At 51.9% G+C, this 23,427-nt stretch overlaps 7 protein-coding genes across 7 annotated transcripts; 2 read left to right on the top strand and 5 right to left on the bottom strand.

The window, feature by feature from the left end:
• Positions 1-3,270: 3,270 nt before the first annotated feature.
• PC9H_011604 (uncharacterized protein) lies at positions 3,271-5,154 on the top strand (the record flags this gene model as incomplete). The annotated part of the gene is made up of 9 exons (XM_036781087.1): positions 3,271-3,377; positions 3,472-3,581; positions 3,672-3,847; positions 3,916-4,052; positions 4,103-4,145; positions 4,200-4,435; positions 4,494-4,532; positions 4,585-4,840; positions 4,897-5,154. The coding sequence occupies 9 exons, from the start codon at positions 3,271-3,273 to the stop codon at positions 5,152-5,154; spliced, it is 1,362 nt and encodes a 453-aa protein (XP_036626942.1).
• A 286-nt stretch (positions 5,155-5,440) lies between these two features.
• Positions 5,441-7,718, bottom strand: PC9H_011605 (uncharacterized protein; the record flags this gene model as incomplete). Its single annotated transcript, XM_036781088.1, has 2 exons — positions 5,441-6,198; positions 6,251-7,718. 2 exons carry the CDS (start codon positions 7,716-7,718, stop codon positions 5,441-5,443), a joined length of 2,226 nt encoding a protein of 741 aa, XP_036626943.1.
• Positions 7,719-9,527: 1,809 nt separating this feature from the next.
• Positions 9,528-12,079, bottom strand: PC9H_011606 (uncharacterized protein; the record flags this gene model as incomplete). The annotated part of the gene is made up of 3 exons (XM_036781089.1): positions 9,528-10,342; positions 10,399-11,922; positions 11,974-12,079. 3 exons carry the CDS (start codon positions 12,077-12,079, stop codon positions 9,528-9,530), a joined length of 2,445 nt encoding a protein of 814 aa, XP_036626944.1.
• Positions 12,080-13,147: 1,068 nt separating this feature from the next.
• On the bottom strand, positions 13,148-13,782 carry PC9H_011607 (uncharacterized protein; the record flags this gene model as incomplete). The annotated part of the gene is made up of 3 exons (XM_036781090.1): positions 13,148-13,462; positions 13,514-13,704; positions 13,755-13,782. The coding sequence occupies 3 exons, from the start codon at positions 13,780-13,782 to the stop codon at positions 13,148-13,150; spliced, it is 534 nt and encodes a 177-aa protein (XP_036626945.1).
• Positions 13,783-14,118: 336 nt separating this feature from the next.
• On the top strand, positions 14,119-14,888 carry PC9H_011608 (uncharacterized protein; the record flags this gene model as incomplete). Its single annotated transcript, XM_036781091.1, has 4 exons — positions 14,119-14,266; positions 14,323-14,354; positions 14,395-14,586; positions 14,637-14,888. 4 exons carry the CDS (start codon positions 14,119-14,121, stop codon positions 14,886-14,888), a joined length of 624 nt encoding a protein of 207 aa, XP_036626946.1.
• A 527-nt stretch (positions 14,889-15,415) lies between these two features.
• PC9H_011609 (uncharacterized protein) lies at positions 15,416-17,888 on the bottom strand (the record flags this gene model as incomplete). Its single annotated transcript, XM_036781092.1, has 4 exons — positions 15,416-16,197; positions 16,250-17,616; positions 17,662-17,734; positions 17,786-17,888. The coding sequence occupies 4 exons, from the start codon at positions 17,886-17,888 to the stop codon at positions 15,416-15,418; spliced, it is 2,325 nt and encodes a 774-aa protein (XP_036626947.1).
• Positions 17,889-20,517: 2,629 nt separating this feature from the next.
• Positions 20,518-22,919, bottom strand: PC9H_011610 (uncharacterized protein; the record flags this gene model as incomplete). Its single annotated transcript, XM_036781093.1, has 2 exons — positions 20,518-21,347; positions 21,404-22,919. 2 exons carry the CDS (start codon positions 22,917-22,919, stop codon positions 20,518-20,520), a joined length of 2,346 nt encoding a protein of 781 aa, XP_036626948.1.
• Positions 22,920-23,427: the final 508 nt, after the last annotated feature.

Below are 23,427 nucleotides of genomic sequence, written 5' to 3' on the forward strand. Positions count from 1 at the left end.
GCTCAGCTGCACAATATTCTGCGATTTTAGGACCTTTTTGCACCTCGAACAGTGCAGAAATACACCGTTGCTAGGTGCGTCTATATATATGACTCCGACATTGATATTGATTGCTCTGTCGGCAGTTCCGACCATCCAGCTCCCTGCTCACCATCCAGAGACTCATCATCGTGCAGACTGATGCTGATCCTGCGTGTGCATTCTGCAGAGAAATCATTTCATGCGGCCACAAACTCCTTCGATACAGGCTCGCGAATCTGCTGCAAGTTCTCGCTGGCCGGTCTCCATCACATCGGCAGTGGGCGTTGCCATCCGCAAAAGCTCCGTTCTTATTTGGACCGAGCACATGGCGGCCGCATTAGCACCAGTAATGTCCTTTTAGCGAACACACTTTGCGGTGAACCAGATGAGGGGACACTCTCGGAGTAGACAGCACCCCGGGCAGCGAGCATCAGTCAGTGCCCCCGGTCAACCAGCATGCGGTGGCCACAAAATGCTTCCCATGACATGACTGTGATGTATTGATGCTGATGCATTGCATCAACAGAATACCCGTTCGTTGCGCTGGTCGTGATCAATGATATCTTCGATTGGTGTTCCTGAACGCTAACGAAGCGACGATGCAAGTCCTCGCTGTAATTCGTCCATCAACCGGCGTCTGCTACCCGCTCTATAATATTCAGAGCCGATCACAACGACGTTGTAGCACTCACATCAAAACCCAGATAGGCACTTGATCGTCGTCGTCCAGCAGAGCGCACGCTTTGCCCAAATACCCGGAATGCCTGGCACGCCATCAATGCTACCGTTCTAGCCCCCAGGCGCAGATGATATACTTCCTTCAGGCCGTGAGTTTCGAGTTTCATGGGACTCCATCACGTACGGAACGCTGCAGCGCTGGACACTGAATGTTGAACACTGAATGGGTGGCAGCCACCCGCGCGTGAGGGCGTTCCTGGCGCTCTCCCTTCGTAGATACTAGCCGGCGGTGCAGTGACGGACACGCCATCAGAGGGTAATCCTCTCGAGTCTCTGATCACCTTGAATCCCTCGTCGACCTCGCTTAGCACCAACCCGTTTCTCAAAGTAATGCCATCCCCTACTGCGCTGCGTCTCTCCCGACTCCTACCTACTCAGCCCTGCCCATTCTTCAGGATCTCGACGGACCTGGCATACCTCCCACACTTCCACTGCAATTCCACACAACTTAGAGTTCAAACCCCAGCACCCCTTCAGAGCCCCTTCAACTCTTCGACCGCGCATCGACTACACGCCGTATCCATCTGAAAGGACACGCTTTATCCCAGCTTACCCAGCGAATTGCTCGCTCTTCAGTGGAGTCTCGGGTAGGACACTTACAGAGAACTGCGCACAGAGACAGAACTACGTACAGAGAACTGCTTGCAGAGAAAGAGACGCGGTCCTGCCCGTCGGCCCTCGGCTTTAGACCTCCAGCTTTAGGCCTTTGGGACGCAGGCGCGGATGGAGGTCAGCACGAAGGACGAGCTGATTATTAACGGATCATTCGATCGGTAGCCACTTGTTCTGTTCTAGGTTCCTTATACACACGCACCCAACCACGCACCCCTTCCCGCGATCCCTTCAAAATCCCATCCCTTCAAACAAACAAATCCGCACATTCCCTCTGTTGACAGACTTACTCATCCATGCAACCGCATTGCCGGTGTACAGAGCCCGCGCAACGAATTAATGATGACTTGATCACTAAGCTTGGGAAGTCTGATATCAAAGCGAATGATGAGATGATGATTTCCCTGCAGAGTCGTTATCCCTCGTATCCCTGCCCTATCCATGCAACGCCATAATGCCTCAGAATACTCAGCAAGACGACAAACGGCGAATCCGGATTCAAACACCTTGGACATTGATACGACACCTCCAGTGGTCCGCGCGACACACTACTGCACCACCTTCCCTCATACCCTTGCCAAGTCCTGTAGGGTTGGCTCCCTGTTCGAACCCGCACACATGGTATGTTGTACGCTTGCTATCGCTTCGTTTACTACTTGTTTCGGTCCGCAACTGAACATGAGTTGCTGCGCCGCCACATTATTTCTTAGGTATTATCTTAGTTTCCCCTTAGTTGCATTGCGAAAGCGAGTCCAAGCAACTGGCAGTTGCACGCGGCGCCCGTTCCGTTCGTCACGTGGCATTCGGTGTCATTCATTCCTACATACCATTCCCTGTCCACACCCGCGAATTCCCCTTCGCGCCTACAGTCCGTTGAACACCACAATGCGTAGAGCGTAGAGAAGAGCGCTGCAGCATGCTTGGAAGTTGGCTGTTTGGCGCAGGTGCAGGCGTGCTAAGTTATAGATATGCAGGACCTTAGTTGCGTAGCGTTTTCCAAGATTTTCCGTACATGGATGCATACCTTAGTGGTTAGTGGTTAGTAGTTAGTAGCCAGACAAATCCCATACATCACTGTCACGGCGTACACGATAAATAGCGCTGCGCGTAGTCGCGTTGCTCACCTACTGCTACGATCAAAGTCCGACGTGTATTCGCCCGCCAGGATCATGCTAGAGCTTAGACACACGGGACTGCGTACTATGCGCACGTCCTCAATATCAATGTTGGCACAATGCACAATGCACATCAGTGACACTCTGTAGTTCTGTTGGACTTGCAGACCTGAAACATATTGGGTTTGGGATGTCACGGTGCGCACTGCCGACTGTCTATATGTTGCGCTGCTGCTTAGGCCAGCCGCCGGGGTGCGAAGGTGCGTACAGCCTGTGCTCTATGTACTGGTTTATGCTCCTTGAAACGATATGCATAGTACAGTGACTACCTGCCTGGCGGTGGCAACTTGGAGAACCTCCTGATAATGATGTGGCGTGTTACCTCCATCCGACCCTGACCACATCCCCACCTTTTGACAGAATCTGCATTACCGTTCAAGTCACCCGGCAGGAAATGGTCATCTCATCCAACATCTGCACGAAGTCTCAGGCGGGCGTCGTCTCAACATCTCAAGCAAGGAGTCCCGCCAGCCGCCCGACGCTCGTATCGATCCTAGCTTACTGGTTACCTCATTTGCAAATTATTACCTCCGTGGTTACAACAGCCCTGCACAGAGTGAGAGCGCCCAGTGCCGCGCGGAGACTCCTCATTATCATCCACATCCTCTGCTCTTTTTGACGTTTTTTCTCCTTCCCGACGGCGTGTGGCGCGCCCTGCTCTCTAGCATACCACGACCGTGCTGCATTGCACAAGACACCTACTGAGCCTCACCTCCCGCCATAGATGCCGCGTGTGAACCACACCATCGACGACCGCAGCCCCTTGATCCGTTATGCGCCCGCGGGCACTTGGTCGCTTGGGAGCAGAACCCTCGACCCCCTAGCGTCGCGGTGCGTCTGCACGTCGCAAAGTCTGCCCGGCTTCTTGCTGGTGCAAGAATGACGTCGAGTGGGAGCTGACGAACTGGCACATTTGAATTACTAGGTATAGCAACAACGGAACGTTCACGCTTTGCACTACTGCGGGGGCGTCGGCGACGTTTACCTTCAACGGCACAGGGATCTGGATCCACGGTGCCAGGCGAAACAATCACGGTACGTCTATCTCGCTGTACAATGGACAAAAGCAAGTTCTGACAGCTGCACAACAATCTGTCTTCTGTCTCTCTGTCCTCTGCTTACTAGGCCCATACGAGATAAACCTCGATAACGACGTGAAGAGGTTTGATGGGTTTCAGGCCGTAGAAGACTTCACCACGCCGCTCTTTTCCGCAGACAACCTGTTCAACGGGCTCCACACCATCTCGATCACCAATCGCCGCGATACCAGCGATGCAAGACCATACCTAGACATCGACTTCGTACGTTGTTGCGTTGTTGCGTTGACGCCCTCTGCTGGCATCGTGTCTCTAATTGAATGGCTGCGCAGATCACTTGGACGGCGGAGGTACAAAATGCGTCGGCGAGCCAAGTTGTTATACCTCACACAGCCGGCGCCTTTCAATACGAACCGGCGTCAGCCTGGAACCAACCTGTCTCTGCTGGGTTCAACAGCACAACGGCACAGTAAGTCTGCCTTTAGTCAGGACTCTCAACCCATGGCAAACCGTTCGCAGCTTCACAACCACGACAAACGCCGAGGCATCGTTGACGTTCACCGTACGTTCACACCTACCCCACCCCGTTGCCTGTAGTGATAAAAGCTACGAGTAGGGCAGCGCTATCTCTGTGTTCGGTGCTGTAAGCGGCACGACGGCGCCGTACTCGGTGCAATTGGATAATCAGCCCGCGCAGAATTTTGACGGTCGAGTGAACGAATACACACCGCAGACGATGCTGTACTTCGCGGACAACCTGGGGCCTGGGAGCCACACCCTAAAACTGGTGAACTTGCCGGCTGCAGAAGGGCAAGGCCTGCTCCTCGATTATGCTCTGGTCGTTGACGGGGGGTGCGTGTGTCTCCTGCTAATGTTTCGTGATGATCGCTGACAAGACTTGCGACGTAAGCTCGGAGACTCCGACGACCGCAGATACGAGTTCGGGAGGGTGGGTGCCCCTGTTCTTTCTTCTGCGACGCATTGCTGACCCTCATTTGTAGAATGAGCTCGGGGGTCATCGCGGGCATTGCTGTGGGCGCCGTGGCGCTGCTGGCTTCATTCGTTGTTGCCTTCTTTTTCTGGCGGAAGACAGCAGGGCGGTCCAAGCGCGCATCGATGGTGATCGAAGACCGCCCTCTCCCTCCCAGCAGCCTCGTCTATACGCCATTCACCATGGGCTCCACCACCCAATCTGAACTCCTACCCCCAAGCGAACGCCCTGGTGCCCCGTCAGCTTCAGAGCGACCTTCTAATTCCGTGCGTCACGTCTACTCGTATGGCCCCTCTGTATACAACGACTCACCTTTTCGTAGATATACCCGCGGAGCAGCATGTCGCAGGTGTCCAGTGCTGGTGGCAGCCGCCCTCCATACACCGCGAACCCCTCCGAGCCCGACTCGCCTCGAGAAAGGTCGTACCCCGCAAGTGTGAGTACCCACGCCTACCATCCCCCGGATAGCAAGCGTTCTATGGTCCAGCTCTCTCATACCGCCGACCAGACTCCCTATTCCGCCGTGCCGGACATGGAGGAATCCCCGCCGAGCTACGACCACGCGTCGTATCGGCAGTAGGACGTTGTATATAGTTAGCGTTTACTTCCAGACCTTCGTTTTGTATTTATGTTGCGAATGGGCTTGTGACGGTTCCAGCCTATTTTTTAACAGGTTGGACTGCGGGGAAAGATCAGCAGCTTTAAGTATATCAGTTTACTTGAATGGTAAGTCCATCGAGGGCCAAAAGTTAAGGGGTAATGAGTCGCCTCACTAAGCCGTACAAGTAAATAGATAGGGTACAATATTATACACCAGTGAAAGGCTGGAGATTGGCTGTGCTACGTGCTGGAGATGAAATACATAATCATTCCTCTGCCAGAAGTCGTTCTGCATACTCGCGGTACTCCTTAGGTATTGGACGAGGCGTCCCGCCATTGAGAGCAGCCAGGAACTTTTCGTACGTCAAACATTCGCCCAGAGTTTCGAAATCAATGTTTGCTGATGGGACAGGCGGAAGAGGAGCGGGAGTCGTTGAGGCCTCGTCTTCGTCGCAATCCAATCTAGACAATAGTGCTCCTGACAAAACGTCCCGTCCGATGACTTCTTCTTGTGCTTGGTGGGCCAAGTTCGCAAGATTGTCCCGGTTGACTTGTGCTTGTCGGAATAGGTTGCAGAGTGGTTGAATCCACAACGCTCGCAACGACTTGAACACAGGCTGTGTATTGCGGAGTACGGGCTCTGGATCCCCCAAGAAAGCATGCTTCGCATTACGAGCTTCTCCATAATCCCCAGTCCATGTTTTCAGCACTGGATTGACAGCGCCGGAGTAAGGGACGTCACTGCCGAGGTTGTAATGTACCGCCGCCCATATAAGGACATAAAAGAGCGATTCGAGATCGTGCCGATACAGATGGACAGGCGGTTCGGGCCCGAGTAGGTCGTAGGCCATGAACGGGCCCGTCCCGGTTCGGTGGTTGGTGCTATTGCCAACCGCATCGACGGGTGTGGCTAGATCCCAGTCATTGAGGACCCCAACGACGCGCTTATCATTAGTCCATAGTAGGTTGTTTTCGCTTATATCCCTATGAAGCACTTTTCCGTACCTCGTCACGGTGCGGTGGCCTGTGAATTTCGAAGCGTTAGTGAGGTCTAAATGATGAACCGCACCACGTACACTCAACAATGTCAATGAATGCCATTTGAAACCCAATCAACGTTTTGACTTCCCAAAGGTGTTTATAACGATCCGAGAATAGGAGGGTGAAGTACCGTTGCTCCAATCCATGTGCTACGCTCATGTCATGGAAGAGATGTCGCGGAAGTCCCGTGGATTTGCCCTTGAATGTCAAGGCGCAGTGAACCTTGGGGAGGTGCCGCTTCATCCAAGGAATCTTGTTAACAAGGGCATTGATCGTACGGGCTTCTAGGCATGGACGCTTCTCTAATGGCCAACTGAGCTTGACGACCATTGTATCCTTTGAGTTGGCTTGCAACGCCAGTTCCTTCGCTGCGTCGCGAAAATCTCCGTCGTCCTGCGAAGGAGCTTCTCCAATCATCTTGACCATATATCCAGGCAAGACGTGTGATCCCTTACCCGTAAGCCCGCCGTAAATGTATAGTGGGTTGCCGGTGATTTGAAAGTGCGAATAGATCCCTCGCCCAAGGTTATCCACAACTTCAATCGAGTCGTTGTTGATCCTGTTGCTATTATCGTTGGGAATCTTGAGGATCGCGTTTTGCAATGAGTATAGCGGCTGCGAGAGGGCGGTGTCCAGGTTGGACGCAACGAGTGGCTCAAACCCTGCATGTGCAAGGTTACACTGTCCAATGGCCAAGGCAACTAACGCTAGCTTCCACGGCTCCTCGTCGAATTTGAAAGGCTGCGTGAGGATAGCACCCATGCGATCGTAGTAATGTAACGTCACTTGCGTGTCCGTGATGACCACACCGGTGGCCCATCGTCTGCAAGTCGAAGCCAAGAGCTCCAAAGCATATCCAGCAGCTTGCGGTTCTTTCTTAGCGTAGGCTGCGAGTCTCGGGCGTTTCGGCGCTGGCTTTGGCTCGTCGGGGGTATCAGCGCTGCAGTGTTTGCGCTTGGTACTAGAGCTTGTAGCGAGTGCTAGGTCAGACGTGGATGAAGCTGGAGCAGCGGCAGCAGCGGTCCCCTCCTCGTTAGTTGTGCTTATTATAGTTGATATTATAGTTGAGTCACCACCTGCGACGCGCTGTGTGCGAGGTGTCACGGCGAACTCGACAAAGGCTTTGGCGAGTGACCAGGCTACGGGCGACTCATCGTCGTGCGAGCCGAAGAGGAATAACTGTTCCGGCTTTCGGACGTTCCAGATACCCTTCAGTGGCGTCTTGCCAAGGGACGCGTGGTGCACGTCAAGCTTGCGCCCGCTGTCGATGAAGGTGTCGAAGAGGGCGGCCATGATCGTTTTGAATGGTTCGTAAAGGTCTTCTTCGGGCGCGGCTTCATCGAGCAACTTAGTATAGGTAGGCAAGCCTTCGAGCTTCCATTCTTTGTTGCGTATGTACTCGACATCGGCGTTTGATACACCATACACATGCTGCACATATTCTTCCATATCCACATCTTCTGATACGAGGCCGAAAAGCTCAGCCTGCAAACCACTGTCCATGCCTGAAATGAAGACGAGTGAGCGAGAATGAGAAATAGTAAGGTTGCCACTTACTGGAGTCCGAGTTGGAGTAGTACGGTTCAGTTGAAGGGTAGAAGTTGTAATAGTCGTAGTAGTAGTCGTGGGGCAGGTATTCATAGCGGGTCTATTCCAGGGCAAGGTTGTGGCAGTAATGGTAGTGAGATTACCACCCCAAGCTTACCACGCACAAAAACAATGGTCAACAGTGGTCAACGTTGAAGATCCACTACGGCAAAGTAGATATGCACCGAGCATTGCCTGCAATGTTGAAATGTGAGCCCCCCATGTCACAGAAGCTCAGCGCCAACGACGGAACAAGTCTGTGACCACTACAGCCAAACTGCAAAGGTTGTGGTTGCAAAAGGCCGAGTTCTTCAGGTCGCACATATGGACAGATGTGTGTCCATCACCGTTGAAGTCGAAGATATCAAGCCCAGTGTCCTCGCCGACTCGGGGAGGCGCCCAAGCGATGAGTAGGGGAGCGACCCAGCAAGCACGTGCCCCCGTATTTTTTTTTTTTTTTAATGTCTGCATTTATATACCGCAACAAGCAAGCTAAAGCTACTAAGACGCGGTGTGGGTTGAGTACAACGAATTAACGCTGCACCCGGTTGTTACGAGTAGGGTTGGTCAAATTGGGGTTGGGCCGTGTTTGGAGTAGTTCCCGGTGTTATGCAGCGACTTTGAGCAGGATAATGGTTGGTCGGGTGGTGTTTAGCATAGGGCATATTAGCCATAGAGAGGGAAGTTTAAAGTCATTCCAGGACTGGAGGGCGTGGCTACATCCACTTTAAGCTCCTTTACCAAGGGAGCACCGACAGTGGCTGGCACTGGGAAGTTTCCAGTCTTTCCAGGACTCAGAGGGCGTGAACACTCATTTAAGCTCCTTAAAGAAGGAGCACCCTCTGGCAGGAACCGTGCTGCCTTCCCTCGTCGTCGTAGTGCGAGAATGGCTGTAGAAGCCTGTACGTGGCTGACGACGGGCCTCGAGAACTGAAAATCAACCGTGGGAAACCCAGAGATGGTGATGGTTCGAGTCCAAGAGCGGTTGGCACGTGCCCCCGTACCTCCTCGCGTGGCTGTCTTCCTGAAGAACCGTCCATTCAGATGGTGCCCTTCATGCCTATATATCTTTCTTCTGGAGCATGCGTACCAGTCTCCAACCCCCTGGGTCCTCCAGGCTCTGGTACCCGCTGCTCGCACGCTGCTATACAGCTGGTCCATCGCTGAGCCGTTGACAGACAGACACACATGAGCACACTCCATTCAAGTGAAATAATGATGTGACCTCCCATCAATCTGGAGCGTTCTCGAGAGCTATTGATGAGAATGCATGGCGTGTTGTTTTTCTCTCACCAGCACGTTTGGGAGCCATACCCACCGAGACCTTTTGGCAGTTTATCCTAGGGCGTATAAGCGATGTCGACCAAGTCATCTACCTTCCTCAGCGGACAAATCATGCCATGAAGTATTCAATCTTCGCCGCCCTCCTATGCATTGGAGTTTCGTACACAGGCAATCGGGCAGACCGAATAACAGGTCCTCCGTTCCGTTCGTCACGTGACGTTCAGTTTCACTTCACTCTTTCTTACTTCGTCTTTTGGTGGAAACACACCATTCCCAGTCCTCGCATTCACACAAGCGCGAATTCCCCTTCGCACCTACAACAGAAATTTATACGAGTTATTATGTTAAGCGCATGAAAGATACATACTGAGGACAAAACATGACCGAGAACCTCGATAAGCAAACTATATTAAATGTAGTAGCAGACTCGATTATTGAGTCTCACTTGGGCACTGCAAGGAGGGATTCCGCGTAGGCGCGGTATTTCTTCGGTATCCCAACGGGCCGGCTTCCACCCAAGGCAGCCATGAATTTCTCAAACGTCAAACAGTCTCCCAGAGTCTCGAAGTCGATGTCGTCGCTTCGTGGAGCAGGAGAAGGAGGGACAGCCTGTGGAACGGTCGGAGAAGGGGCTGAGCCCTCGTCATCATCCTGGTCTTCGTCCCACAGTCTCATAGCGAACAGGTCCGTCTCTGTGGCAGATCCTTGGCTTCCCGTCAGAACGTCCTGTCCGATGACTTCTTCTCTTGCTCTTCTCGTTCTCGCATGCTTGTCTCGATTCGTCTGAGCCTCTTGAAAAAGGTCGCAGAGTGGTTCGATCCATGTAGCTTGCAATGGCTTGAACACAGGCTGTACCTCGAGTAGCACGGGCTCAGGGTCCCCCAAGAAAGCACGCTTCGCATTACGAGCTTCTCCATAATCCCCAGTCCATGTTTTCAGCACTGGATTGACAACGCGGGAGTAAGGGACGTCACTGCCGATCTTATAATGCACTACCGCCCATATAAGCACATAAAAGAGCGATTCGAGATCGTGCCGATACAGATGGACAGGCGGTTTGGGCCCGAGTAGGTCGTAGGCCATGAACGGGCCCGTCCCGGTTCGGTGGTTGGTGCTATTGCCAACCGCATCGACGGGTGTGGCTAGATCCCAGTCATTGAGGACCCCAACGACGCGCTTATCATTAGTCCACAATAGGTTGTTCTCGCTTATATCCCTATGAAGCACTTTTCCGTACTTCGTCACGGTGTGGTGGCCTGTTGATTTCGAAGCATTAGTAATGTCTCAATGACGAAGTGACATTGCTACGTACACTCAACGATGTCAATATATGCCATTTGGAACCCAATCAATGTTTTGACATCCCAAAGGTGTTTATAGCGATCCGAGAATAGGAGGGTGAAGTACCGCTGCTCCAATCCATATGCTATGGTCATGTCGTGGAAGAGGCGCCGTGGTAGTCCCATAAATTCACCCTTGAGTGATATAGCGCAGTGAATCCGAGGTAGGTGACGCGACATCCATGGAATCTTCTCGACGAGATCCTTGATTGTATCCGCCTCGAGATACGGACGTTTCTCCATCGGCCAACTGAGCTTGACAACCATGGCGCCCTCTGGTGCCTCTGAGGCTTCAGCAACCTGCTTTCCCTTGCTGGCCACACCTTCTGCGCGATCCTGGGCAGGGGCTTCTTCGACTAGATCTCCAGGTAAGACATGTGACCCGCGTCCAGTAAGACCGCCATATACGTATAGCGGTTCACCAGTGATTTTGAAGTGCGACCAGACTTTCTCGATGACAGTTTCACCTTTCACTTTATCGCCAATCACTTTGTCGCTGCCGTCCTTATTGCTGTCATCTTTTGGCAATCTAAGAATCGCATTCTTTAGTGAAAGAAGCGGCTGCGAGAGCGCGGTGTCGAGGCTGGACGCAACGAGTGGTTCGAATCCTGCTTGTACAAGGTCGCATCCTCCAATGGCCAAGGCGACCAACGCTAACTTCCATGGCTCTTCGTCGAATTTGAAAGGCTTGGTGAAGATGGCACCCACACGATCGTAGTAATGCAAAGCCACTTGCGTGTCTGTGATGACAAGACCAGTGGCCCACCGTCGGCAAGTCGAAGCCAGGAGCTCCAAAGCGTACCCTGCAGCTTGTGGTTCTTTCTTATTCAAGATGCTGATTTTGGGGATCTTCGGGGGCTTCGGTCTGTCTGTGGGATCTGTGCTCCGGCGCTTCGTCCCCCCGGACGGTGTTGTGATTGTTGCGGGTAGCATCAAGTCGGGCGCTGACGCAGCTAGACCAAATACAGCTTCCTCTTCATTGATTGTGGCTATAGCCGAGCTACTGGACGTGATGATGCGTTGCGCGCTAGATGTCACGGCGAGCTCGACAAAGGCTTTAGCGAGTGACCAGGTTATGGGTGACTTGTCGTCGTGCGAGCCGAAGAAGAAAAGTTGGTCTGGTTTTCGAACGTTCCCGACACTTTTCAGTGCGGTCTTGCCAAGGGATGCATGATGTACGTCAATCTTGCGTTTCTCGCTCTCGAAAATGCCGAATAAGTTGGCCATAATTGCCTTGAATGGTGCATAGAACTTCTCTTCTCGAGCACCTTCGCCAAGCAGCTTCATGTAGGTATCCAAGCCCTCAAGCTTCCATTCTTTGGACTTTATTGCCTTGATGTCGTCTTTCGATACGCCGTATACATGTCGCACAAATTCTTCTAATTCCACGTCTTTCGTGATGAGGCCAGCAAGATCTGCCTTCAAGGCAGCGTCCATATTGGTGCGGTTTCGAGCGTACACGCCAGTTGCCCCTTGCTTACTCGGCGTAGACATGCCTAAGTTAAGATATGTGAGCAAGAGTATGGGATAGTAAGGTCGACACTTACTGGAGTCGTTGGAGGAGAACGATTCAGTTGAAGGGTAGATATGGTAGAAGTTGTAGTAGTCGTAGTGGTAGTCGTGAAGTGATTCTGTGGAGGAGCAGCGACTCATGGTGGGATGGTCCATTTTAAATCAAGCGTGGTGGCAAGGTGGCAAGACTGAATGGTGGTGGATGAAGTTCAGGTTTGGACGATTGCCAATTTAGGCTTACTACTTAGATTGGTTGCTTCTTTTGGCCACTAACAGCAATAAGTAACAACAGACAACAATGGTTTAGCCACCCCCTAAGTGTGAGTCGGTGGGCCGTGGCTAGATTGTGGACTCTGTACTGTTCCACACACGCGCAGTGGTCCTGGTGTCTCATTATTTGGCGCTCACGTAGGGTTCCAGGAATATTGACGAACATGGACCGGTACGATAACTCAGATATTTAACTACAGAACGAGATCATCGTGGCCGGGAGCTCCGCTGGCCGACGTATCGATAAACAGGGCGTGTCCGCAATTTCAGATTGTCAGAACTGAGCGAGCGACGAAAGTTACTTTTACTGTGTGGGAAAAAGTTCGCACAGTAAGGTCGAAAGATCGAAAAGTAACTTTATGCACACTCCTGAGCGAGCAACGCTAGAAAACCATATCCCCATGTCATCGCGACGAAGAAGCAGGCTCACAAGAACACCCTCCTCTGACGGCATGGACTGCCAAAATATCGCGTACCATTGGGTGGGGGATGGCAGGAGCTGTTTACCTGCGGAGAAGCACCTTCCCCCAAGTCAGCTTCGACTTTCACCACAAGGATGGGCCCAACGTGCGCAAGCGGAGAGCAAAGCGTTGTTTATCGTATAGCCGTATATGTCGTATTTGTTCGCCGGCTATAGAACTAGGGTTGATTACTACTTGGTCGTCAGAAACATCAGTGTACCCAACACAATCCCCCACGTCTGATGACCTGCACTGAATCCAAAGGCAGCCTTGTCCACGCTTCTACCTCCAAGTGCGACGGTGATGAGCGCCCTCGTCCCCGTGCCAATACGACTGCGCCCTCCAGTCAACTATTCATCTCATGTTGTTGTCCGCCCCGTCCGGGCCCCAGGTGTCCCAAGGAACCAGCATGGGTGCATGACCAGGAGCCATGGCGGCGTAAGAAAGCAGGACGCGATTGGGGACAAACAAACGGAATCTAATCCCAAACTGCGCGTTGTATGCTACTGACATAACGTGGATGTGAGATTTCCGCTGTGGGGGAAGCCGTTTTGGATTGAAGGGGCCGTGCAACGATGGGCGGTGAATGAGAGGTGAAGAAGCGCAGCGAGATGCCGGGAGTCAAGGAGGGGAGGGGTAGCGTAGCCTTGAGCTCGGGGCGTGGGGTTCGAGAGTCATTGGAGAACTCAAGGGTATAGATTTGTATTGAACCACACCCTTTGAGTGAGGGGAGCATGAAGGATCGTGCAGACAGAAGCCCGCAACCACCGCAAGTCATAGAATAGTCCTCGGTCTACCGAAACAAGAATGAGATATCAATCAGAGTGGAATGCGGGTCACTTACGAGCCATAGATCGCCGGTCATCCAGTTCCACAGGCGGACGTGGACAGACTCGGCAGCAAGGGTGGTATATTGAATCAACACAACGTCCTCTGCAATTTGCCAGTAAAGCACACATGATGAAGGGGTGCCCAACGAAGGGGTATCGGGCGGCTTGCGGAGTCGTGAGGTTGGTACTTTGTGGCTTTTCCATTCTATTGTCCTTTGGACCCACACGCGAAACTTCAAGGGCGGGCAGACGAACTAGATCGCTTGCGCCCCGACAAAGCCATCTTATTAGGCTTACTAACAAAACCTTCCTCATGCACAAGTTGCTTTGTGCGACGACCGATCTGAACGACTTACTCCCTCATTCTGTATGCTTGCATACGAGTAGGGCGCTCTACCCCCGAGTCAACTAGAATATACTAGGTGTGCACTATTCCCTCTAAGGGGCATGGGAAACGGGTGATTCATCCTGTACCTATGTACATACTTTGCATCGGCGTTAACGAGTTCACTCCTTAGCGACGATGACAACGACTTTGCCAACCTTCCCTCCTTCTTTCAACATATCCAAGAGAGCAGCCTCGGGAGCAGCCTCGGGAGCATTCTCCAAACCCTGGACAATGGCCTCCTGGCTCCTTATCTTTCCTTGGGCGGAGAGGGTGGGTACCTCGGTGAAGAACTTGCCCGCGAACTTTGGTATCAAATCAGGGACTAGGAACCCCCAGATTGTTTGGCCTTTTGTAGATGAGAGTGATGTTCTGTGCGTTCGTGAGTAACCAACATCAGTTGGGTCGATACTTCTCTAACTCGCCTTGGTCCCGTAGCATCCGCCCTCTTCGTCCAAATCGACCCCACGGTAAGCGTCTGCACGGATCGGCTGAACGCGTGGATCCAAGCCTTCTACTCCATCGCCGTGGTCCAAAACGTCATCACAACCCCTCATGGCCTTCCGCATCTGGCACACATCCGCCAGATCCGCCCAGTACAAAACCGGGAGCTACCTCCTCCCGGTAGCACGCATCCTCATCGAGTCTGCGGCGCTACAGCTTGTCGTGGAGATCCTGCTGCTCGCGCTCTACTCGCGCGCGGTGAACGGGCAGTACTTCTTCCAAGTTGCTGGAGCTGATGACGCCTACAGTGGCGCGTCTCTCCTTGGCTGTCTGGTCATGCCATGAGTTTGATATACGAGCAGGGGATCACTTTCAACGCTATCACTATTCCCGTCAAGCTTCGCGCCAACTCCACGGCGTTCTCGAGGTCCGACCCCGTCCAGACGATCGGGTGCATGCCGATGAAGCACATCAAAGTAGATATCACTACCCAGATGGAGGACGACACAGATCCGAAGCAAAGCTTTCCAGAAAGCTCAGTTGCTCACTCGAGCGCCTGATGTATAGGGAAATCATTTGACACCAATTCCCATCTCGTTTGTCTTTACGAAGTCCGCTCTTGCTTTGTTTCTAGCGATCTGTACCTTGGCGTCGTAATTGATCCATGGATTTGGGCCGTTCTACGACGATGGCGAGCGAAAGTTGTAGAATCCTATTTGACTCGGACATATGGCTTGCAAACGAGAATGGATTCGTCGAAGGTCCTTTCCGAGAGAGGTATCTTAGAAGGACATGAAGGCTACATGCCTTGTGTACTGCCCCGCGAGGTATAAAAGATGGTTGGGGCGAAGTCGAACGTAAGTCCTTTTCGGATGTGGCGGGCCTGTGCATCGGCAGTAGGCCGTCGTTTCTATTTAGCATTCACTTTAGGACGTTCAATTTGTATTTATAATTTATTTATATTGCGAGTGCGATTTGTCTGCGTGTCGTTGGCAAACATCGGCAGCTGAGGGTATCCTCGTTGGGATTGTACAAACAGTGAGTAGACATTCCGAATTTCGTGACCTATTGTCAGCCCACTAGTGATTCACTTGTCCTCTTTGACAAGTCGTTTTGCATACTCGCGGTATTCCTTTGGTATCGAACGAGGTTTCCAGTGAGCGAGAGCAGCCATAAAGCTTTCAAAGGTTAAGCATCCTAGGGTTTCGAAATCGATATCATGAGCCGGAGCGCTTTTGACAGCAGGCTCAGGAAGCGCTAAGTTGTTTGCATTGTCCTCGTCATCACTGTCGTCGCCAGTGGTCATGAGTGCAGATCCTTGGCTTCCCGTCAGAACGTCCCGTCCGATGACCTCTTGTCTTGCTCTTCTCGCTCTCGCATGCTTGTCTCGATTCATCTGAGCCTCTTGGAAAAGGTCGCAGAGTGGTTGAATCCACAACGCTCGCAACGACTTGAACACAGGCTGTATATTGCGGAGTACGGGCTCTGGATCCCCCAAGAAAGCATGCTTCGCATTACGAGCTTCTCCGTAATCCCCAGTCCATGTTTTCAGCACTGGATTGACAGCGCCGGAGTAAGGGACGTCACTGCCGAGGTTGTAATGTACCGCCGCCCATATAAGCACATAAAAGAGCGATTCGAGATCGTGCCGATACAGATGGACAGGCGGTTCGGGCCCGAGTAGGTCGTAGGCCATGAACGGGCCCGTCCCAGTTCGGTGGTTGGTGCTATTGCCAACCGCATCGACGGGTGTGGCTAGATCCCAGTCATTGAGGACACCAACGACGCGCTTATCATTAGTCCATAGTAGGTTGTTCTCGCTTATATCCCTATGAAGCACCTTTCCGTACCTCGTCACGGTGCGGTGGCCTGTGAATTTCGAAGCGTTAGTGAGGTCTAAATGATGAACCGCACCACGTACACTCAACAATGTCAATGAATGCCATTTGAAACCCAATCAACGTTTTGACTTCCCAAAGGTGTTTATAGCGATCCGAGAATAGGAGGGTGAAGTACCGCTGCTCCAATCCATATGCTATGGTCATGTCGTGGAAGAGACGCCTTGGTAGTCCCATAGATTCACCCTTGAGTGATATAGCGCAGTGAATCCGAGGTAGGTGACGCGACATCCATGGAATCTTCTCGACGAGATCTTTGACTGTATCCGCCTCGAGATACGGACGTTTTTCCATTGGCCAACTGAGCTTGGCAACCATGGTGCCCTCTTGTCCTGATTCAGCACCCTGTTTCTCCTTGCTGGCCACACCTTCTGAGCGATCCTGGGCAGGTGATTCTTCGACTAGATCTCCAGGCAAGACATGCGATCCTCGTCCAGTGAGGCTACCAGATACGTATAGCGGATCACCAATGATTTTGAAGTGGGACCAGACCTTATCAACGGCGGCTTCGCCTTTCACTTTATTGCCAATAACTTTGTCGTCGTCGCCCTCGTAAGCACTATCCTTGTTGCTGTTATATTTGGGCAGCCTAAGAATGGCGTTTTTCACCGAGAAGAGCGGCTGAGAGAGCAGGGTATCGGTGTTGGGTGCGACGAGTGGCTCGAATCCTGCTTGTACAAGGTCGCACTGTCCAATGGCTAAAGCGAACAACGCTAGCTTCCATGGCTCCTCGTCGAATTTGAAAGGTTGAGTGTAGATAGCACCCATACGATCGTAATAATGCAATGCCACTTGTGTGTCTATGATGACCACACCGGTGGCCCATCGTCTGCAGGTGGAAGCCAAGAGCTCCAAGGCGTATCCAGCCGCTTGCATTTCTTTCCGAGTGAAAACTACGAGTTTCGGGCGTTTTGCAGCTGGCATCGGTCCGTCGAGGGTATCTGTGCTAGAATGTTTGCGTTTGGTACTAGATCGCGTCGTGAGTGTCGGGGTGGGCACTAGGCCGGGCGATGACACAGCTAGAGCAGCTGTAGCAGCTGTCCCCTCTTCGTTAAATGTACCTATAGTTGAGTCACTGGCTGCGGTGCGCTGTCTGCGAGGTGTCACGGCGAACTCGACAAAGGCTTTGGCGAGTGACCAGGCTATGGGTGCCTCCTCGTCGTGTGAGCCAAAGAAGAAAAGCTGGTCAGGGTTTCCGACGTTCCAGACGCCTTTCAGTGTTGTCTCGTCAAGGGACGTGTGGTGTACATCAAGCTTGCGCCCGTCGTTGGTGAAAGTGTCGAAGAGATCGGCTATAATTGATTGGAATGGTTCGTAAAGGTCCTCTTTTTGCGCGCCTTCATTAAGCAACTTCGTATAGGTAGGCAAGCCCTCGACCTTCCATTCTTTGCTGCGTATGTACTCGATATCGGCCTTCGATACGCCATACACGTACTGCACGTAATCCTCTATATCTACATCTCTGGAGATGCGGCCGAAAAGCTCTGCTCGTAATGCATCGTCCGTGCCTACATCAAGACGCGTGAGCAAGATTGTGAAATAGAACGGTCGCCACTTACTGCAGTCGTCTTCGGAGAACGACTCGGTCGAAGAGTAGAAGTTGTAATAATCGTAATGATGAAGGGAGTCGTTAGAAGAATAGCCGTTCGTGGAGGGGTCCATTCTAAGGCAGAAGTTGTGGCGGATAGGTTAAGGCAAGGCTGAACGAAACAAAGGCAGTGGATGAAGTTCAGGTTTGGGCGAGGCCCAATTTGGGCTTACCACTTAGATTAGTTTCTTTCGAAAACAATGGTCAACAGTGGTCCACCTGACGAGATACCTGGTGGCCACGGCGGTATACCTGTACGGAGCGTTACCTGCCAGAGTAAAGTTCGTTGACCTTATCTATCCTGCATCTCCATCATTGTAGCTCATTGACAGGAAGAAGAGACAGTGAGACGGTGAGAGCTCAGAGGATGTAATGGACACGCTTCGTGTTATTGCTTTTCCCGCGTAAACGTACGTCAAGTTATATGTGAGCGGAGGACGGTTCTGTTATATTGACGGCTCTTACGTGGATGATTGTAGGAATGCTGGTTTTTTTTTGTAAAAGGGGCCTCATAGATGGATGAGATCCTCCAACTCTGACTCGCAGCCGCCTCAAGTCCTCACTGTCGATGGTGTGCCCACCGTCGCTCCCATTGGGCGTCCTAGGCGGGTATCGCTTTCGCTTCATGCTGGAATCCACCGTTTGCGCATAATTTCGTCTTCCTGCGTTCTCCTGCTATATTCCTATGCACAGGAAAGGGAGTCACCCACTAATTCTTATACCGTCGCTGTCGTCGTTGCTGCGAATGAGAGGAATTTCGGAGGCGTGTATATTTTCCGCTACGTCCTGAGTCGGGTAGTAGCTGGAGTAATCTGGGCGCTAAATTCCTCCTTCCAGACATCTCGTGACGATTCTCGTCAGCTCGACGTCTAACGAGGGCGGATCACTCTGGCTTGCCATAGTGCTAACAGTATATGTTTTGGCAGGTTATATCCGTCGTTGAAAATAACAGTCTCATCGCGGTGCAAAGTGCGACGCATGCTGATACCATGGACTGCGTTTTCGGCTTCCACAGCGGGCCAAATCCTCGTTCGCCACTCTCGATACACACTCTCCAATAGCGCACGCATCTATGCTCATCTCACCTCCACCTTCACGCCGGATCTCAGTGAATGTCAACTTTCCACCCACCCCCCCACTGTACGTCTGCTGAGGTTTTCAGATTATTGCTGCGAACGACAATGTGATGGGTGCACCTGCTTGTGTGACAGTGCATCTTACCGCCGGATGTCCAGGATGCTTTATTAGCACCAGCGCGATGAATGTTGATGAATGCCGCACCCAAGGGCGATGCAAACACCGCAACTCGAGCACTTGTGTGCAAGAAGCTGTCTTGCACTTTGACGGGCTTCTGCAACGGTAGGCTTTGGTTGTACAGTCACAAGCCTGTCTCTTTGTTTTGTTTACTGCCCGTATTAGGAGTCAATTCACCGATAGTTGCATGCTTACGCATACCTCTCTATCGAGAGAGCTCAGCACTCCTATTGTCACTAGGGGCATGCTCCCTGTCGCCAATACTTGCGCGTCTGGCTACCCTAAGTTTGTTGCCCGCATTCATCATCCTATCAATGGGACATCTATCATCAGTGGTGTCCGTCTGAATGCGACCATGAAGGATACAGTGTAGATCCCGCAGATGGAGCCTTCGTCTTGCAGATGTTAGGGTGTTTATTGGCACCATTTATCGCGTATGAGGCCGCATAGTCTTTTGGATCAGCACGTTTGCAAGTTTTAATCTCTGCTCTGGTGAGGCTTCGTTTCTGAGAGTGGCCAGTAATCGTATATGCTTTCACAGGACGTTATGGACGTTGCGGAACATGCCTTCTGCAATACAGATGGTGGAATTGCCAAACTTTCTCTCCCCATGTATGCATTCTCTCACTGATTGGCGACCATCTACATATCCATGCTGACTGCATGATCCCATGGACAATAAACGTGTGTATGGCTATGGATATAAATATCGGTCGCTAGCCTCGCACCCACTGAAAAAACATGAGACCCTATCATGTACTTCATCTATTCACCGTCCTAAATTTCTGCTTGCGCGGGGTATCGGCACAGCGCAAAGTCATCTTGACAAACGACGGCTGGGCCGAGGCGCAGATTCGTGCCGAGGACGAAGTTCTGAATGAAGCTGGGTTTGATGTAAGGGCATCAATGACTAGTTGCGTGCGTCTGTTTATCAGAACGGAGGAAGGTTATCTTGTCTGCGCCCGCAGAAAATAGATCAGGGACTAACCCGCAATCGGAGGTGCCTACGCCCGGTAAAGATCCTTGCGAGTTTGATAGTTTTCCAGCAGGATCACCGGCTGTAGGGTTCAACGAGACGGACCTTCGGTATTCAGCTTTACACGGTTTGATGTGATGACTGATTCGCAGCCCAGCACGTCTAAACTTTGTGAATGCTTTTCCGTGAGTACCCAAAGGTTACCTATATACTGCTCCCGCTTGTCAATGACGAATCGCGATCTCCCTTCCAGATGCTGGCTCCGAAGTTCTTCGATAGCAAGCCTGACATCAGTGGATATAAAATCTGGGGGTGCTGGATTCTGGGACCGTGTCCGTCACAACTATTTTCGCAGCGCACGAATAACAGTCGAATTTAGCAGTGCTGCGGCCGAAGGTTCGAGGTTGACGTCAAAAACAACAGAGTTTATATATATATTATATGCTATACAGAAGACATAGACTAACCTGGTTTTAGCATCGAGGAGAATTAGCTGTACTGTTGGGAGTGGTAGAAGTGACAGGTTCCTCCTCAAGGAGCCGTTCTGCATACTCGCGATACTTCTTGGGCACCCCGCTGGGCTCCCACCCATCAAGAGCCTTCATGAAGTTCTCGAAGGTTAGGTACCCCCCTAAAGTTTCGAAGTCGACATTAACCGCAAGAGAGTGCGCAGTAGGTGCAGGTGGTGGTAATGGGTGTTCCTTCCCATCGATTCTTTCCTCATCACTTTCATCGTCGCTATATTTTGGTAGTTTCCTTGGTTTCCGGGCTAGTTGTTTGCTGCTCTGGCCGCCTTTCTTGGCTCTAGCAAGGAGGTTAGCGTTGGCGCGTGCCTTCCGGAATAAGTCGAGGAGTGGTTCAATCCAAGCTTCGCGCAATGGCTCGAACGCTGGCTGTAGATGTTCCAGCACGGACTCGGCATCCGAGAAGAAGGCAAGCTTTGCCACGCGCGCCTCTTCGAAGTCCCCGTTCCACTTCTCCAGTGCGGGATCGACAGTGTGAGAGTAAGGCACCTTGCCACCGATGTCATAGTGGACCGCCGCCCATATAAGTACGTAGAATAGTGATTCGAGGTCGTGGCGATAGAGATGGACAGGAGGTTCCTTGCCGAGGAGGTCCAGGGCCATGAATGGGCCCGTACCCGTTCTGTGGTTAGTACTGTTGCCGACCACATCGACGCGTGTGGATAGATCCCAGTCGTTAAGTACACCTACGACCTCTTTCTCTTTGCGTGTCCACAGTAGGTTGTTCTCGCTGATATCCCGATGCAACATCTTGCCGTACCTCGACACGTTGTAGTGGCCTAAAGAACAACATTACCATTAGTACCGCAGATTCGTAGGACGCATCTACACGCACATTCAACAATGCCAACGTATGCCACCTGGAAGTCATCCAACGTCTTGATGTCCCAAAGGTGTTTATAGCGGTCGGTGAATAAGAGAGTAAAATAACGCTGCTCGAGTTTATGGGCCGTAGTCATGTTATGAAAGAGATGTCGAGGGAGCCCCATCGATTTACCCCTGATTGTCAAAGCGCAATGGATCCTGGGGAGGTGTCGTTTTATCCAGGGAATCTTGTTCGCGAGCGTGTCGATGGTTTGGGCTTCTAGGAACGGCCGCTTCTCCATTGGCCAACTGAGCTTCACAACCATAGACCCCTTTGCGTTTACTGGTACGGTCGGCTCCTCTCTTTGATCGTCCGTGGCTCCATTATCCTCCATCCTGATGAGATCACCAGGCAAGACATGCGACCCCCTACCAGTAAGACCCCCATAAATATATAGTGGGTCACCAGTGATCTGGAAGTGCGAATAGACCCCCCGACCAAGATTATTCACGAATTTGATACCGTCGCTGTCACCGCCTTGGGTTACACTACCCTCGTTTCTGGTTTCTTTGGGCACATTGAGGACAGCGCCTTTCAACGAGCCTAATGGCTGGGAAAGCGCGGCGTCGACGTTGGGTGCAATCAGTGGTTCGAATCCTGCTTGTACAAGGTCGCACCGTCCGACGGCCAGGGCGAATAACGCTAGCTTCCAAGGCTCTTCGTCGAATTTGAAAGGCTTGGTGAAGATAGCGCCCATACGATCGTAGTAATGCAACACCACTTGCGTGTCTGTGATGACCATGCCGGTGGCCCATCGTCTGCAAGTAGAAGCCAGGAGCTCCAAAGCGTAGCCTGCAGCTTGTGGTTCTTCCTTACTCAAGACATTGAGTTTCGGAAGTTTCGGGGGCTTCGGTCTGTCTGTAGGATCTGTGCTCCGGCGCCGCTTGGTCCCCCTGGACGGTGTTGGGATCGTTGCGGATGGCATGAAGTCGGGCGCTGACACAGCTAGAGCATGTATAGATTGTTCATCCTCGTTGATTGTTGCAATGGCTGAGGCACTGGACATGATACGTTGTGCGCTAGACGTCACGGCGAGCTCGACAAAGGCTTTAGCGAGTGGCCAGGTTATCGGTGACTTGTCGTCGTGCGAGCCGAAGAAGAAAAGTTGATCTGGTTTTCGAACGTTCCCAACGCTTTGCAGTGCAGTCTTCCCCAGTGATGCATGGTGCACATCAATCTTGCGTTCCTCGCCATTGAGAATGCCGAATAAGTGGGTCATAATCGCCTTGAATGGCGCATAAAGCTTCTCTTCTCGAGCGCCGCTGCCAAGCAGTTTCACATAGGTAGCCAGACCGTTAAGCTTCCATTCTTTAACCTTTATTACCTCGATGTCGTCTGTTGATACGCCGTATACATGTCGCACATATTCTTCTATATCCACGTCTTTCGTGATGAGCCCAGCAAGATCTGCCCTCAAGGCAGCGTCCATGTTGGTGTGGTTCCGGACGTACACGCCAGTTGCCCCTTGCTTACTTGGCGTGGACATGCCTAGGTCAAGATAGGTAAGCAAGTAGTAAGGTCGACGCTTACTGGAGTCGTTGGAGAAGGATTCAGCTGAGAGGTAGAAGTTGTAGTAGTCGTAATAGTGGTCGTGAAGTGACTCTGTGGAAGAGCAGCGACTCGTGGTGGAGGGGTCCATTCTAGACCAGGCGTTGTGGCAAGTTTGAAGCAAACAATGGTCGTGGACGAAGTTCACGTTTTGAAGACTTATCAGGGTCCTTTAGCGTTCTGCACAAGCTAGTACACATGAAATGGTTGAAACGGCCAGCTAGGATTGAAGCCACATTATACGTTGTCCAACGGGCTATCCGACTATTCGACTCGAAGATTTCTTCTACTACGGAGGTGATAACGTCGTGACGATGTTCCCTCAGCGGGAGACGCAGTTGCAGTCAGAAAGTGAGTCTGATACTCGTCCTTGATTTGCCCTTGATCATAGATCAGAACGACTGCTGACGGCCTAGCATCTTGGTTCTTCACTGAATATAACGAAT

The sequence above is a fragment of the Pleurotus ostreatus genome, assembly GCF_014466165.1.
Source record: "Pleurotus ostreatus strain PC9 chromosome Unknown scaffold_9, whole genome shotgun sequence".
In the NCBI taxonomy this organism is placed as follows: domain Eukaryota; kingdom Fungi; phylum Basidiomycota; class Agaricomycetes; order Agaricales; family Pleurotaceae; genus Pleurotus; species Pleurotus ostreatus.